At 38.7% G+C, this 15,374-nt stretch overlaps 1 protein-coding gene across 1 annotated transcript in view; it reads left to right on the top strand.

Annotated features, from left to right (window-relative positions):
• atp13a1 (ATPase 13A1) overlaps positions 1 to 15,374 on the top strand; it is a 114,072-nt gene that overhangs the window by 34,811 nt on the left and 63,887 nt on the right. Inside the window, exons 6-9 of the mRNA XM_069927574.1 lie at positions 2,141 to 2,210; positions 5,933 to 6,039; positions 9,688 to 9,817; positions 13,214 to 13,269. Coding sequence (XP_069783675.1) covers positions 2,141 to 2,210; positions 5,933 to 6,039; positions 9,688 to 9,817; positions 13,214 to 13,269 — 363 coding nt within the window. The remainder of the gene's footprint in view (positions 1 to 2,140; positions 2,211 to 5,932; positions 6,040 to 9,687; positions 9,818 to 13,213; positions 13,270 to 15,374) is intronic.

Here is a 15,374-nt window from a genome sequence, read left to right as displayed (position 1 = left end):
AATAAAACAAATTACCAACTACCAAAACTAATATTGACGCAAAATCAACTAATCCCTTTCACAATAGATAACCTTTCCTTTAGAGAATGGGAGAGAAAAGGGATCAAAAGAATAGAAAATTGTTTTTCGGGAAATAAATTATTATCCTTTGAACAAATGAAGGATAAATATAATATAACTCACGATACAATGTTTGCATACTACCAACTGAAAACCTACTTGAAGAGCAAATTGGGAAACAGTCTGAGGTTACCAGAAGGAAGCAATTTTGAATATGTGATTACAGACACAATGGTAATTTAAAAATTTGTAACAAACATGTACATCAAACTGCAAGAAAAGGAGAACGAGGAAACAAACGGTAAACCTAAACAAAAATGGGAACAAGATCTAATCATAAAGATAAAGAATGAAACATGGGATAAGCTATGCTCTGGACCTATGAGAAATACAATAAACACGAGGTTACGCATGATACAATATAACTGGATACACAGGCTATACATCACACCTCAAAAGTTAAATAAATGGGACCCAACGGTATCAGACAGATGTTTTCGCTGTAAAAAGAAAACGGGAACAACAATTCATGCAATTTGGACATGTGAGAAAGTGAAAAAATTTTGGGAAGATCTAAACCAGATATTAAATAAAATCACAAAAAGCAATATACCAAAAAACCCAGAGATCTTCCTCCTAAGTAATATAAAAAACAAAGAATTTGGACTCGATTTGGATGGAGCCCAAAAAAGATTTGTTATGATAGCCCTAGCTGTAGCAAAAAATTGTATTACGTCAGCCTGGAAATTAGAAGACAACTTGAGAATACAACAATGGTACATAGAAATGAATAAATGTATTCCATTAGAAAAAATAACATAATTTGAGAAATAACATCACAATATTCGAACAAATATGGGAGCCATACATGAAATACAATAGAGAAATCCTACCATGGACATCTACCACTTAAAATGACAGAAAGAGAAGATAACGAAAAGAACTGACTCAGTAAAATTTCTTGTTTATTTTTATTTAGTGACAACATTGTTTAACGGGTTTAATGTATCTTATAGATGGAACTTCAAATAAATGGGGAAGGGGTGAGGGAGGGAGGGAAGGGAGGGGGAAAAGGGGGAGAAAACGACACTGTATATATTTAAGAAGAAAAATGTCTCTGTATCTTGGTCAATATGGTTTATAGTGTGAAAAATAAAAAATTTTAAACAACAAACTCAATCAGGGACTCTTACTTTGCACATTATTTATCACTAAATATTTTTTTCTGTTTTGCAGTCAGTTTGCTTACATTTCCTTTTTTTGTATACATATTTTTTTTTCTTATGTACAATTTACAGTCACTGATGACTTGAAATTCTGCCTGGCCCCCAGGAAAAAGAATCTCAGGGTTGTATGTGATGTCATGTATGTACTCTGACAATAAATTTAAACTTTGACCCTCTCCTCCATCCTCTCCAAATCCTCCACATCCTTGTGTGCAGTTCCAGTTGTTGTATTACAATACTCCAAATGTTGTCCGACCGAAGTTTTGTATTTGTTCCAATCTGATAGCACTTTTATCTCTCAGCCTCCTCTGCCAATTCATTGTCACAGGGAAAGGTGCATGTTGGCGATCCCAAACAGGCACTGCGAATGAATGCTAGTTTCACAAAGGATCATTTTGCAGTCTTTGAAAGGAGATTGGAAGTCAATACACTGAATGGCAAGCCATCGCACTTCCAATGGAATGATCCTTTCTTTTTCTTATGTGTTTCTTTGTTTAGGTTTTGCGAGAATCTTTTAAGTTTTCCATTTCCTTCAATGTATCTGCATCATTCTTATCTGTGAAATTAGAGATTTAACTTCAACTAATAAGACTTATCTTTCTGCATGTGCATTTTGGTCTCTGGATGAATGCCCCCCCTTTTCTCTTCTTTTGCACTCATTTATTTATTTAATCTAATTTAGAGCAATTTTCCACCTGTAATGCGGCTGCAAACATCAAATTTTGTGACGAGTGACAATAAATTCTGATTCTAATGGAATTCATGTCTTTACTCTTGTTAGTTTTGCTGATGTGACTGATGGTCTGGATGGTTTGTTGTCCTCACTTGGTTTCTTTTGGCTTGTGTTTCTCCAGGTCTACAGGAACAGGAAGTGGAGGCAAATCTCAAGTGATGAGCTAATTCCTGGTGACATTGTTTCAATAGGTAAGTACTAAAATCATTTGTTCTGAACTTGGAGATGTTTGAGTAAATCGCAACCACTTTTTTTTGTGATGTAGTACTACGCCACAGTAAACAAAGGTTAGGAAGAACTTCTTTAGCCAGAGCGTCGTGGATCTGTGGAACTCACTGCCGCCCACAGCAGTGGAAGCCAGATCACTAGACAAGTATCTCATTAGTGAGGGCATAAAGGGATAGGGGGAAAAAGCCGGAAATTAGAACTAGTGTCATGTAGATTTACGGAACAGACTCGATGGGCCCTAGTGGTCTCCTTCTGTTCCTTTGTCTTGTGATCTTGTGAGCTCAGAAGGTCAGGCAGCATCCACTGGTAGAAATGGTCAGTCAACAGTTCAGGGGGTCGGGACTTCTTATCGGGCCCACCAAGTCCCCTGCAGCTTCTGGAAACTTGCACGACTGCGGCAGATGGAGCAAAGTGCAACTTGTTGGGGCCACTGAGGGTTGACCAGCATCGATGGGAGAAAGTGATTTGTTGGTGCTTCAGGCTGGCAACAGACTACTTTTGTTTTCCTCCCACTGATGCTTGACTTGTTGAGTCTCTTCAGCTGCCTTCTTGCTCACTCAAGATTCCAATGTCTGTAGTTTGTGAGTTTACTGTTCTATCGTATTTTAAATAAATCTTCTACAATAACCCATTTTTACGGTAAAGATCCCTGTTATCCAGAATTTAATTAACTGGCAAAGAAAGAAAATAAGTAGGTTTAAAAAAAAAAAGCCAAAAGCTTAAAATTAGTGCTCCTTGTGGTCAGTTGTCCAATCACACAACATGCAATTGGCAAATTCACTTATCCTGCATCTACCAAGCCACATAGGTGCCGGATACCGGGGGTTTTACTGTGCTTGAATTGGAGTGTCAAAAGTCAAACTATTATTTTGTTAACTCATTTCAAGCTTCTCAAATACCCCTCAAAATTATATCTAATTACAGTTATCTGTTCTGGCAAAAGGGGGTGGGGAAGCTCAAGCAGGAACTGGAACTGAATCAGCAGTGATGAGGTGCCTGCAGAATTCTGATTTTCCTTCTGATTGAAGCCCTGTTTTCCTGGCTTTTTATTCATAGAAATATAAAGGGAATAATAGATGAAAATGTGGGATGTTAGGGAGGCTAGAAAGCAAAATCTTATTTATGGAGGTGAGAAGTGAAGATTGAGAGAAGGGAGAGTACAAGAGGTGGGTGGCCAAATGTTTGGGCACTGATCTTAGACCAACTAGAACAACCTAATGCAGCATTCTCAAAGGAAAGAAATCTGGAGGCTCTGTTTCTTTCTCACATTCAGTTGTACCCAATTAAATTTCTGGAGTTTTTGATTATGGAGGTAAATGTTCCATTATTATCACGTAATACTGCATTTAGCATGTAACATACATGAAATTCTTTAACTTTTGTCTACTGTAAGGCAGACAGAGTCACCATTTTGTCCAGCGCACCTCACAGAAACCTACAACACCTGGTGTTCCAAGTACTGACCCATCCTGAGCCTGCTTAGGTTCCGAGATTAGACAATCTCAGGCGTATTCAGGCTATTAAGTGCTGGTATTGTTGGTCCTTATTGTTCATTCATTTCCTATGAACAGGGATGCTCTTTTTTCATTGCAATACTGAGTAAGCTTGTGACCTGGATACTGATTCATCAACCAAAATCACAAAGTATTTAATTAGGAAATCAAATTTCACACCTGTCTGACTCCATGTTGCATCACATTTGTGGAACATTAGTGTGTAAGTGTTTGTATCTCGTATCTTTGACAGCATTTCATAGAGTTATACAGTGTAGGTCCATCTTGCTCACACGGACCAAAATGCCCCACCTGCCTGCATTTGCCCTTTATCCCTCCAGGACTCTTACTTTGTACATTATTTATTACTGGTTATTTATTTATTTTCTCTCTTTTGTATACATATCTTTTCTCGAGTACTGTTTTTTAAATCTACCGATAAGTAGAAATTCTGCCTGGCACACAGGAAAAAGAATCTCAAGGTGGTATGTGATGTCATGTATGTACTCTGACAATAAATATGAATTTTGAACTTTAAACCCACCCTCTTTGTGTATCCACCTAAATGTTTCTTAAACAATGCAATTGTATCTCAGCCACTTTCTCCGGCAGCCCGTTTCATACACTCACCACCCTCTGTTTTAAATATTAACTCTCGGGGACCTGCCATGGGGTTTTTTAATACCATCTGCTTTGCTCCAATAGCTGAATAGATTAATCTGGTAATAACACATCGTAGGATGGCCAATCCAATAAATAAACCTACTATAATCATTAAACCAGAGTGGATAGGGAAATCCAGACGAGGGCTCTGTGCCAGCAGACCCATAGCTTTTAAATCTACAAGAGAACGAGAGACTGCCAGTAAATAATTCCTTAAAAACACATCATTACTTTCAACTGTAGGTATTCCTTCTACCCGCCCCAAATATGGGAGTCCAAATAACATCTCGTAAGGGGATATTCTAATGTCTTGTCGTGGGGCTGTCCGAATTCTGAGAAGAGCTATAGGTAAGAACTTTGTCCAGGGTAATTTAGTCTCTTCTTTTAGTTTTGTAATTTGCCTTTTTAAAGTGGCATTCATTCGCTCCACTCTTCCCGAACTCTGTGGATGCCATGGTGTATGCAGCTTCCATTCTATCCCTAAGGCTTCACAGACCTGGCTGTGAATTTTAGAAGCGAAGTGCATTCCCCAATCTGAATCGATGGACTCGGCTATTCTATATCAGGGTACAATTTGTTCCAGAATTATTTTTGCTACTGCTTGTGCAGTGGCATTGACGGTGGGGAATGCTTCGACCCATCTTGTGAAGTGGTCCACTATTACTAGTAGAAATTTCCATCGCTGAACCTTAGGGAGTTCGGTGAAATCCACTTGTATCTGCTGAAATGGCCGGATTGCTAAAGGTTGTCCTCCTCCAGGTATAGCTTTCATAACTTTCTTATTAACCTTTAAACAGATCACACAGCAGTTCAGTGTCTGTCTTGCTAGGGTATAGACTCCTCTGCAGGTGTAAGCTCGTAAGAATGCATCACACAGTGCTTGCGCTCCCTAGTGGGAGTGTGAGTGCAGTTCCCCTAGTATCTGCCGGGTGATTTCTTTATCACAAGCTTGGGGGCTTGTCCAGGATCCTCAACTCCCACCGCTTGGTGACTGACTATCGAAGAACGAGAAGGTGCACCCCACTGATTTCAGTGGTCTCCGATTTCCTTGCTTGCTGTCAGTGGTTTGAGTGAGTGATATCTGGACAGGAGACTCGGGTCCCCCATCTTTAATATGAGATCATACCTCATTCTCCTGGACTCTGAAGAATAAAGCCCTAGCATGTTAAACCCCTCCCTATAGCTTAAATCTGTGAGTCCTGGAAACGTTCTCTGCATCCTGTCCAGCTTGATAACATCTTTCCTGCAGCATAATACTCCAAATAGGGCCTCACCAACATCTTAAACACTGCAACATGACCTCCCAACTTTTATACTCAATACTCTGAGATAGGCCAATATGCCAAAAGCCTTTATTGACCTCTATCTACCTGTGACTCCACTTTCAGGAAAAGTAATTGCCGAGAAATGTTTAAAAATAGCCTGAAGGTGTGAATGAACTGTCTCGAGTACATTTTTAAAAAAATTTACTGTGTCTGCTGCATATCACTGTGCTGTAGTTAAAGTTGTGCTTGTATATTTTTGGCTAGGTCGATCGCCTCATGAGAATCTGGTCCCCTGTGATGTTCTGCTGCTCAGAGGACGATGCATTGTAGATGAAGCTATGCTAACAGGAGAGTCTGTTCCACAGATGAAGGTATGGTGTAAAGCAGGGGAGGTCAACATTAAAGTTTTTAGACATGCAGCATGGTAACAGGCCATTTCGTCCCACAAGTCTGTGCCACCCAATTAGCCTACGCCCCTGGTATGTACTCGTGGGCCAAAATGGCCCGTTACTGTGCTATATGTCTAAATTAAAAATTAAAAGATTGACCATCCCTGGTGAAAAGGGTCAATGTTATGGTGACAACTTGAAATCTTATAATTCAGAAACTGAAACCGTAATTTAGAGCAGTTTTACAGTCAGAAATTAATAATCATTAAGCCTAATGACAATTTTAAAACAAATTTTTACTACATGCGTGAAAATGAATGTTATCAGATTGTTTATTGTACTTTTTATTATTATTTAGTGTTAAGTTGAGCCTACAACCACACATCCATTACAATGCTTGTTTATTTCCTCTAAAATTATAGTTCTTCTCCTTCCTTTCCCCCACCAAAGCCCCTATCTTTAGTTACCTCAGACTTGGCCATTGCTCTGGTATTTTTTTCATTGGGTTTTCCTCTTGCATCCTCTTTGAGCCAAGGTTAATTGCTGCCCTTATTTTAACTTGTGTTATGCATGTGGCACCTGATCCTGTAACACTTGGTGACTTTTTTTTTAACTATATTTATTCATTCAAAATACAGATAATAAGTAACATGTATAACAATAAACAAAGCATGAACATTATATTATATTATATATATATATATATATAAAAGAAAGGAAAAAAAAGGAAAGAAACCCCCCTCTTTCAGCCAACTCTCCTAAGGAGAGCCATAAAGAAAAGAGAAAAAAATAAAGAAAAGTAAAGCATACATATTAAAATCTAGTCAATATAAATCAAAATGTAAATATTCTCAATATAACAACCACCTATTAATAAAAAAAACTATAGTTATCCACAAAACATATGTAATTTTTTCCATTATTAAACAATATTTCATCTCATTATGCCAAAAGTCTCAAATTTAATCATTTCAGGTAAAATCATATCTCTACCGAACACATGTTTTACCAAAGATCGAACTTGATAAAAATACGCTTACGATTTATCGGACTGTTTAAACCCCGAACATTAAAAATAGCAAACTTCAACTTTGACATATCCACTAATATTACTAAAAACTAATAATATCAATATATAAAGACTCAGATCAATGTAAATAAGCCCTCCAATAGGAGAAAAAGAAACCACAAATTAAAGTCTAAATAAAATAAAAATAAAAAAAATAAAAAGAAAAAAAAAGATTAAAAAAAAACACAAAAAAAACTACCAAAAGGTAGTAATCCCTAAACAAAAGTTGGGTGTGGATCACCCACCAGTGGCTGATGACTAGTAGAACATAGAGCAAATTTCTCCCTCCCCAGCCAAACAAAGAATAACAACAAGATATCATAATAACATAAAAAGAAAGTAAAAATAAAAAAGTTCTTCTATTCATCCAAGAGATTCCAGACTTGGCGACCCCATTTCGAGGAAATGAACTCTTTCCATTCCCATTTCTCCCATTTCTGCCGTTTCTTCCATTTCCAGAACAACCAGATTTTTCTTTACGAGACAATGGTGGGCTACGTCTTTGTCCTCTTACATCTGGCAACAAGTCAGCAAAACTCATTGCTTCACGCTCATTCTCAAAAAACCGAGATTGAAAGTCTCCACAAAACACCTTCAACACTGCCAGATGGCAAAAAGTAGACATAACCTTTACGCACAAAACTTCTTTAACTGGAATAAATCAACGCTGACGCTGAATAACCTCTTGACTCAAATCAGGATAGAAAAAAACTCTACTATTCTGAATCATTAATGGGGCTTGTCGTTGTCTCGCATTGCACTGCTAAACGAAGTATCGTTTCTCTGTCCAAATAATTCAAACATCGAATTATCACGGGTCTCGGTGGTTGACCAGGCAAAGGTCGTCTTCTTCAGGCTCTATGAGCTCTTTCCAATACCAGACCTCCAGAGAAAAATTCCTGCCCCAGTATTTGTGGAATCCATTCGGTAAAAAAACAAAGAGGATCTTGTCCTTCCATACCTTCTGGCAAACTAACAATCTTCACATTATTCCTTCTACTTTGATTCTCCAAATAATCTACTTTCCTCTCTAACTCCCTCTCACGATCTCACAATTCTTTAACGGATTTTTCTACCTCCAACACTTTTTCTGTATTAGAAGCCACTTGTTGTTGACATTTCAAAAAAGCAGCCTGAAATTGTTTAAAATCCTCACAAGATGCTTCCACACGTATTTTAACTGTATCCAGTTCCAAACTGAGCCTTTGAGACATTTCATTTAGCATAGGTTGAATGATAAGGCTTAGCTGTTTACATTGTAATTCAGAAAAGCTCAGCCCTGCTTTCTCTTGTGTAGTGGCAGAACCAGGTAACTGCAGCTCCTGCTGCATCTCAACAACAGGCAGTTTAACGGTTTTACTACAGGTCTGGACTCCCAGCGACAGCACCCCGACTTCCTCAGGGGGCTGACGCTGTTCTTCCCCGCAACCCGTTGTTGCTTCAAAAACTCACAAAAAAGACCAAAATATTCAGATTGGAGTATATCCTGGGGTATTTCAAGCGATGGAGTCGTCTTCTTGTGTGCCCCCTCCGTTAAAGTTGGCAGGCTGCCAGGATCGGGATCCACGTCGGGGGCACACGCACCTTCCTCCTGAGAACGGGTAATTCCAGCGATGTCCTTCTCCTGGTGAGTAGTAGTCAATTTTTCAGCTCCCACAGGCAATCTCTGTGGTTTAGGCTTGAAAGAAAGAAAACCTGAAGTCGTAGCAGGCTGTTTAGGCCCTAAATCAACACTCCGAAAATGTAGTTTCTTCTGTACTTGAGGTTTAATCTTTTTAACCATTAATATCCATAACAATTCCTTGATACTTTAAACTAAGTTTTAAAAAAATTTAAACCTGAAAACAAAGAGTTAAAAACGGGTTCTTAAAAGTCTGGCCAGAGAGGTCGAGATTACACGTCTAGACTCTGCGCCATCTTGCCACGCCCCCACTTGGTGACATTTTAAAGCATTCAGTGATCTTGCTTTTCCCTAGCTCTGTAACTTCATTTAATTCTGCAGCTCTCCAACATTTGCAGTCCATTTCTAAATTCCTCTGCTTACTATTTTATCACTTCACGTTTAGGTGCCCACAATAATTGTGTAATAATTCTCCATATTTGAACGTATCCCCTTTAAGATGCTGCTTAAAATCACTAAGTTCTGATGACTATTCTAACATGCAACAATTGGAATGGAAGACATTCAATGTTCATGTGAAGTTTCATGCAATATTTTTACCATAGTACTGGATTATTGTATGTTCTATATTGAAACAGTTTCTTGTCCCTGGAGTAAGTCCTGAAATGGGAATGGAGTTTGAAGCAAATGTTGCTGAACCCATAGCGGTTTGAGTGGGGAAGAGTAATTGTTTTGTGTATGCTCAAGGTATGTTCAAAGACAGGAATGATTCAAGTGAATATTGGTTATTAGTCTGCCAGTAATGAGCTGCTGTTTCTTTTCTGCACAGAAAGACTAAAATTGAGCACTAGGAACGACTTACACAAATTGTTGCAGTAATCTATTGAATCTTCTTAGAAAATCCAGTAGAATAATATTTTCATTGTACTGATCCTTGTAGGAACCAGTGGAAGACATTGCTCCAAATCACATACTGGATTTGCAGTCAGATTCAAAGTTGCACGTGATATTTGGGGGAACAAAAGTAATTCAACATACTCCACCCCAAAAGTCCAGTGCAGGACTCAAACGTAAGTGCAGAAAAAAGTCACACATTTTCCAAAAACATCATTTCTTCACCATGATGTTAATAATTATTGCTCTTACAATACTTGCTCGTGGTACTGTTTCTTTTAAGTTTATCTTCAAAGTTCCATGTTTGGGTTTATTTCTGTACTTCATAATAGCACCGTGCACAGGTGGAAGCAATGATTAAGTTTCATTGCTCTGATCAGTTTATTTAATTTGATAATGAAGGAAGGCATGGGGAACCTTGGTTTTTAAGGGATATTGGTTTGGAAGAAGAGAGAGGTGCATAGCAAGAATAGGCATCATGGAGCAAATGAGGTACTTGAATATAAAAAAATGCAAGAAAAATCAGGAAGGCTAAAAGAAGACACGAGGTTGCTTTGACAGACATTGTGCAAGGAAATCCTAAGGGTTTATACAGGTATATTAAGAGCAAAAGGAGAGTAAGGGATAAAATTGGTCCCCTTGAAGTGGTCGGCTTTGTATGGAGCCAAGATAGGGGAGAGCTTAATTTTTTTTAAACTCAGGAAAAATGGCACAGAGTCATAGGAAGTAAGGAAAACAAGCAGTGGGGTCATGGAACCTAAACAGATTAAAGAGGAGGAAGTGCTTGCTGTTTTAAGGTAAATAAGGGTGGATAAATCCCCAGGGCCTGACAAGATATTTCCTCGGAACTTGAGGTAGAAATTGCAGGGGCTCTGGCAGAAATATTTAAAATATCCTTAGCCACAGGTATAATGCTGGAGGATTGGAGGATAGCTCATGTTGTTCTATTTTTTTTTAAATTGTCCAAAGTAACCCTGGAAATTAAAGGCTGGTGAGTCTGATATCAGTAGTCGGTAAGTTATTGGAAGGTAATCTAAGAAATTTTGAATTCGAATAGCCAGAAACTGATTAGGGTTAGTCAGCCTGGCTTTGTGAGTGGTAGATTGTGTTTAACCAATCTTGTTGAGATTTTCGAGGAAATTACCAGGAAACCTGACAAAGAAAAGGCTGTGGATGTTGTCTACATGGGCTTTAGTAAGGCATTTGACAAGGTCCCACATGGGAGTTTATTTGAGAAGACTCAAATACTGAGTATTCATGATGAGGAAATGTACTGGATTCGACATGGTTGGATAGAAGATGCCAGAAAGTAGTGGTGGATGATTGCTTCTCAGACTGGAGACTTGGACCTAGTGGTGTTCCTCAGGGATCAGTGGTGGGACCATTGTTTGTCATTTATATCAATGATAGTTTTCAAAACTGGACCAGCTGGAAAAATGGGCTGAAAAATGGCAGATGGAATTTAATGTGGACAAGTGTGAGGAATTGGGGGATCGTGGAAGGACAAACCAAGAAAGGACATGTACAGTAAATGGTAAGACATTGAGGAGTGTGGTAGAACATAGGGATCTGGGAATACAGCTATACAGTTCCCTGAAAGCGGTGGCACCAGTGGATACTGTTGTAAAAAGAGCTTTTGGCATATTGGCCTTCATAAATCAAAATATTGGGTATATGAGTTGGGATGTTATATTAAAGTTGGATAAGATCGACATTGGTGAGGCCAAATTTGGAGTATTGTGTGCAGTTTTGGTCATCTAACTACAGGAAAAATATCAATAAGATGGAAAGAGTGCAAAGAAGATTTACTAGAATGTTGTCTGGACTTTCGGAACTGAGTTACAGTGAAAGGTTAAATAGTTTAGGACTTTATTCCTTGGAGCATAGATGAATGAAGGGAAATTTGTTAGAGGTATTTAAAATTATGAGGGGGATAGAGTAAATGTAGGTCAACTTTTCCCACTGAGGTAGGTAGGACACGAGTTATGTTTAGGGGGTACATGAGGGGGAACTTCTTCACACACAGAGTGGTGGGAGTGTGGAACGAACTGCTAGCTGAAGTAGTGAATGCGGGCTCAATTTTAACATTTAAGAAGAATTTGGACAGGTATGTGGACGGGAGAGGTATGGAAGACTATGGGCTATGTGTGCAGGTCATTTGGACTAAGAAAAAAAATGGTTTGGTACAGACGAGAAGGGTCAAGATGCCTGTTTCTGTGCTTTAATGTTGCATGGTTCTAAACCAAAAAACACATTTTAATTGCTTTTGTACATCAAATTGTCTATTTTAAACTGAAACACTTTCTTTTACACATGCCTTCATTTTAGTGATTTACTATTTCCAATGTTAAAGTTTAAAGTTCAAATTTATTGTCAGAGCACCTGCATGACATCTCACATCCCTGAGATTCTTTTTAGGCAGAATTTCTAATTACTGGTTGCTGTTATCTATACTTAGGAAGAAAGAAAAGTAAACAAACTGTGTAGATACAAAAATAACTATTCAGTAATAAATAATGTACAAAGTAAGAGTCCCTAAATGAGTCTCGGAGTCTGATGTTGAAGAGATAGCAACTGTTCTGAACCTGGAGGTCCCAGTCTTGTGACACCTGTATCTCTTTTCTGATGGCAGCAGTGAGAAGAGAGTATATCCTGGGTGGTGTGGATCCTTGATGATCACTACTGCACTTCAACAACAGTGATCATGTAGATTTTTGGTGGGGAGGGTTTTGCCTGTGATGTACTGGGCTGTGTCCTCTATCTTTGGCAGGGCTCCTTGCTCAGAGGTGTTGGTGCTCCCATACCAGGCCGTGATGCAGCCAGTCACTAGACTTTCCATTTCATGCCATTGATAAAATTTATTTGTCTGGGTCACAGAGTTCTTCATTATTCAATTTCTATGCTTATTAGTAGCATTAGAAGTTGATTATTGTTGATTCACTAAGCACTTGCTCTAGCTGTCTTGTTTTATCTTTTAATATGGAAGTCCAATCTATCTTTTTTTAAAGTAGCCATTCCCAGCCTTTTTAGCTATGCCCGCCTTGGGACTCTGCGCAAAGTTTATGGGCCCCCTTCCCTGTGAGGTAGTTTAGTTGGTTTCTTATGTACCTCTCTCCTACCCTCATACACTTTGCTTCCTCTCCCCCCCATTAAGGAGTTCAGTCCATGCCTCTCCCTTAAATGTGCTGAGGCTCCCAAGAGGGCTATATGACCCCTGTTGAGAATGGCTGGCTTAAACATGTTGCAAGTGGCAGCCAGGTATAAACAAGCAAAGTTTAACTCTCAATTTTGCTGTTCCCTCACGTAAATTAAATAGATTCAAACTTCTCGTAGCTGGATACAGGTTTGTAGATTCTGTGCAACACCTGTATATTATCTGACATTCAAATCCAAAAATTTAGAAACTTGAAAGACATGTACTGCTGTAATATTGTATGTGCCATTTGGTAACCAGAAATTTTGGTTTTCTTTCTGTCTATTTACATGTTTAAACTAGCTTGTTGCTTGCTCAGCAAATAGCATGTTATTTCTGGCTATCCACTAGCATGCTCTTGTTATAATTACTTCCTCAGCTGTGGATAACGGTTGTGCTGCCTACGTCCTGAGGACTGGTTTTAACACTTCTCAGGTGAGTACTAAACTCCGTATGAAACTTGAAGTCTGTTAAACACACTATTGTTTGAAGTTTTGCAAGGAGCCTAATGATATTATTCAACATTGTTTGTCTGTTCGTGGTTCAATTCACTGCTGTTCATGTGGTTAACCCTGGATTAATGTAATCATTTTTATCTATGAACTTAAGATTTGTGGTTCTCAATGATTCTCAGTCAAAGCACCACCAACTAAAAATTTTTTTGGGGGGTAAGAATCTTTTTAGATTTAGGTCAAGAGATTTGGAGGATCTGATGGGGGCATTTATCACTAGAACGGTGTGTGGACTAGAATCTGCTGTTGGAGAGAATGGAGGAAACAGTTACTGACAGTGTCAAGATGAGCACAGAGAAAGCTATGGCCCAAGTGCTGAAGTCTGAAATTGATATGCATGGGTGCCCACTGATAGTGGAATGGCCTGAATCCATGGTGTATTTATTGCCCACCCTATTTCACCTTAAGATCCCTTCAACTTTTCCTTTGTGAGTCAGACGTTGCAACACTTCAGTTGCTGAACTAAATCCAGAAATCACAATTGGAGCTGTAAGAAGTAAATTTAGTTAATAAACTGGAATAGGGAAGAAGAATAAAGAACCATTGCCAATCGTGAACACCCACATTCTATTCACTAATATCCTTCCAGGAGGAAATCTGCTTTCACCAGACCAAACAATATGATTGACACTTAAATACCCTTTTAAATGGCTGAGTAGGCTACTTGTATCATAAAACTTGGCTGAAATACCATAAAAGTGAATATGCACGCAGCAAAAATTCTCCTTGGAAAACGTAGAGATTGGATGAACTGTCCCATAGTCTAGTCAATGCATGAGCTGACTAGCAGTAATTAACAGCAGTAAATGCTACCCTCTGAGGCTCGAGGTACAAGGATGAATGTTTAGGGTGGCAGATTTGTCCTGGATAGCATCGAGGCTTTTGTCTTTTGTTACTCTGAATTAATTCAGTCAGTGCAGAATATTTTTTGTACCTGAATTTTGTATTGTGAATGGTAAAAAGGCTTTGTGTCAGCAGATGAGCCCTTTCCCCCTCTAGGCGTAATATGCATGTTGCTGGTGAAGTTGGGTTTCTGCTCCCTTTCTAATGAAGTTGGCAAAGGATTACTTTGTGACGATAACATCATTAAATGTCATCAGTAGATGGCGACAATGTTTTGCTGGAGATGGTCGATGCTTGGAATTGAATATTATCCAATCATCGGTGGCCACTTCCACTTTTAAACATGTCATCCAAAGGTCATTGGGCCATGGAACTCCCTACGGTGATGTTCTGGGGTTGGGATGAATTTCCTCAATACCTTGGCCAATGCCACTTAGGTTTTCCATTTTTCTTTGCTCACTATGGCACTCCACTTAGTCAGAACCTGCCTTGATGTTAAGGGCAGATATATAGCCACTGGAAATGGATTTAGTGGATGTTTATCTCATTTGTCCTATTTGAAATCTGCCTGCTGCAGTTATTGGCTTTAAAATATTCTAGATTTCTGAACTACTTATAAGTAGTCTTTGTTCTTTAGACCTCCCTGATTGCTTTATCCTTCACTCCAAAATTTTAAAACCAGCATCCAAAATGCTGACCGAAATGAAAAACACATTTTAAAAATCCATAATCGAGTGCCCATTTATAATTTTCACAGTGAGGAAACGTATCCCATCCCCACACACATCTTGTAAGTCAGTGCTGGCATTCATATCCATTTATGCTAATCCCATATTTTTCCACGCGTGTACCCTTTGAGTGGGTTTGAGAGTACTAATAAAGGTGTGAGGTTAGAATAGTGCAAATCTGTGCTTCACTGGAGGATGTGAGGGCAGTGTAACAAGGCTTTGTACAAACTGCTTATGTGGAAGCAGACATTTCCACAGTGCTCTCCAAGCTTGATTAGACTGAAAACTACCGAATGCTTCCTTACAATTTCTAAGATTTCAAAGTTATGTTACAGGGTTATATCAATAATTTCAGGATTGATTTGAATCTCATCCATGAGAAATATTATTAAAATTCCATCTTTTATTCTCTGGATGAAAGAAGCCCTGTTTGCCAGTTTCAATAGCTCACCTGTGT

The sequence above is a fragment of the Narcine bancroftii genome, chromosome 3 (assembly GCF_036971445.1).
Source record: "Narcine bancroftii isolate sNarBan1 chromosome 3, sNarBan1.hap1, whole genome shotgun sequence".
NCBI classification, from domain to species: Eukaryota; Metazoa; Chordata; class Chondrichthyes; order Torpediniformes; family Narcinidae; genus Narcine; species Narcine bancroftii.
Note: the sequence above shows the minus strand (reverse complement) of the source record. Positions and strands in the feature narration are given on the sequence as shown.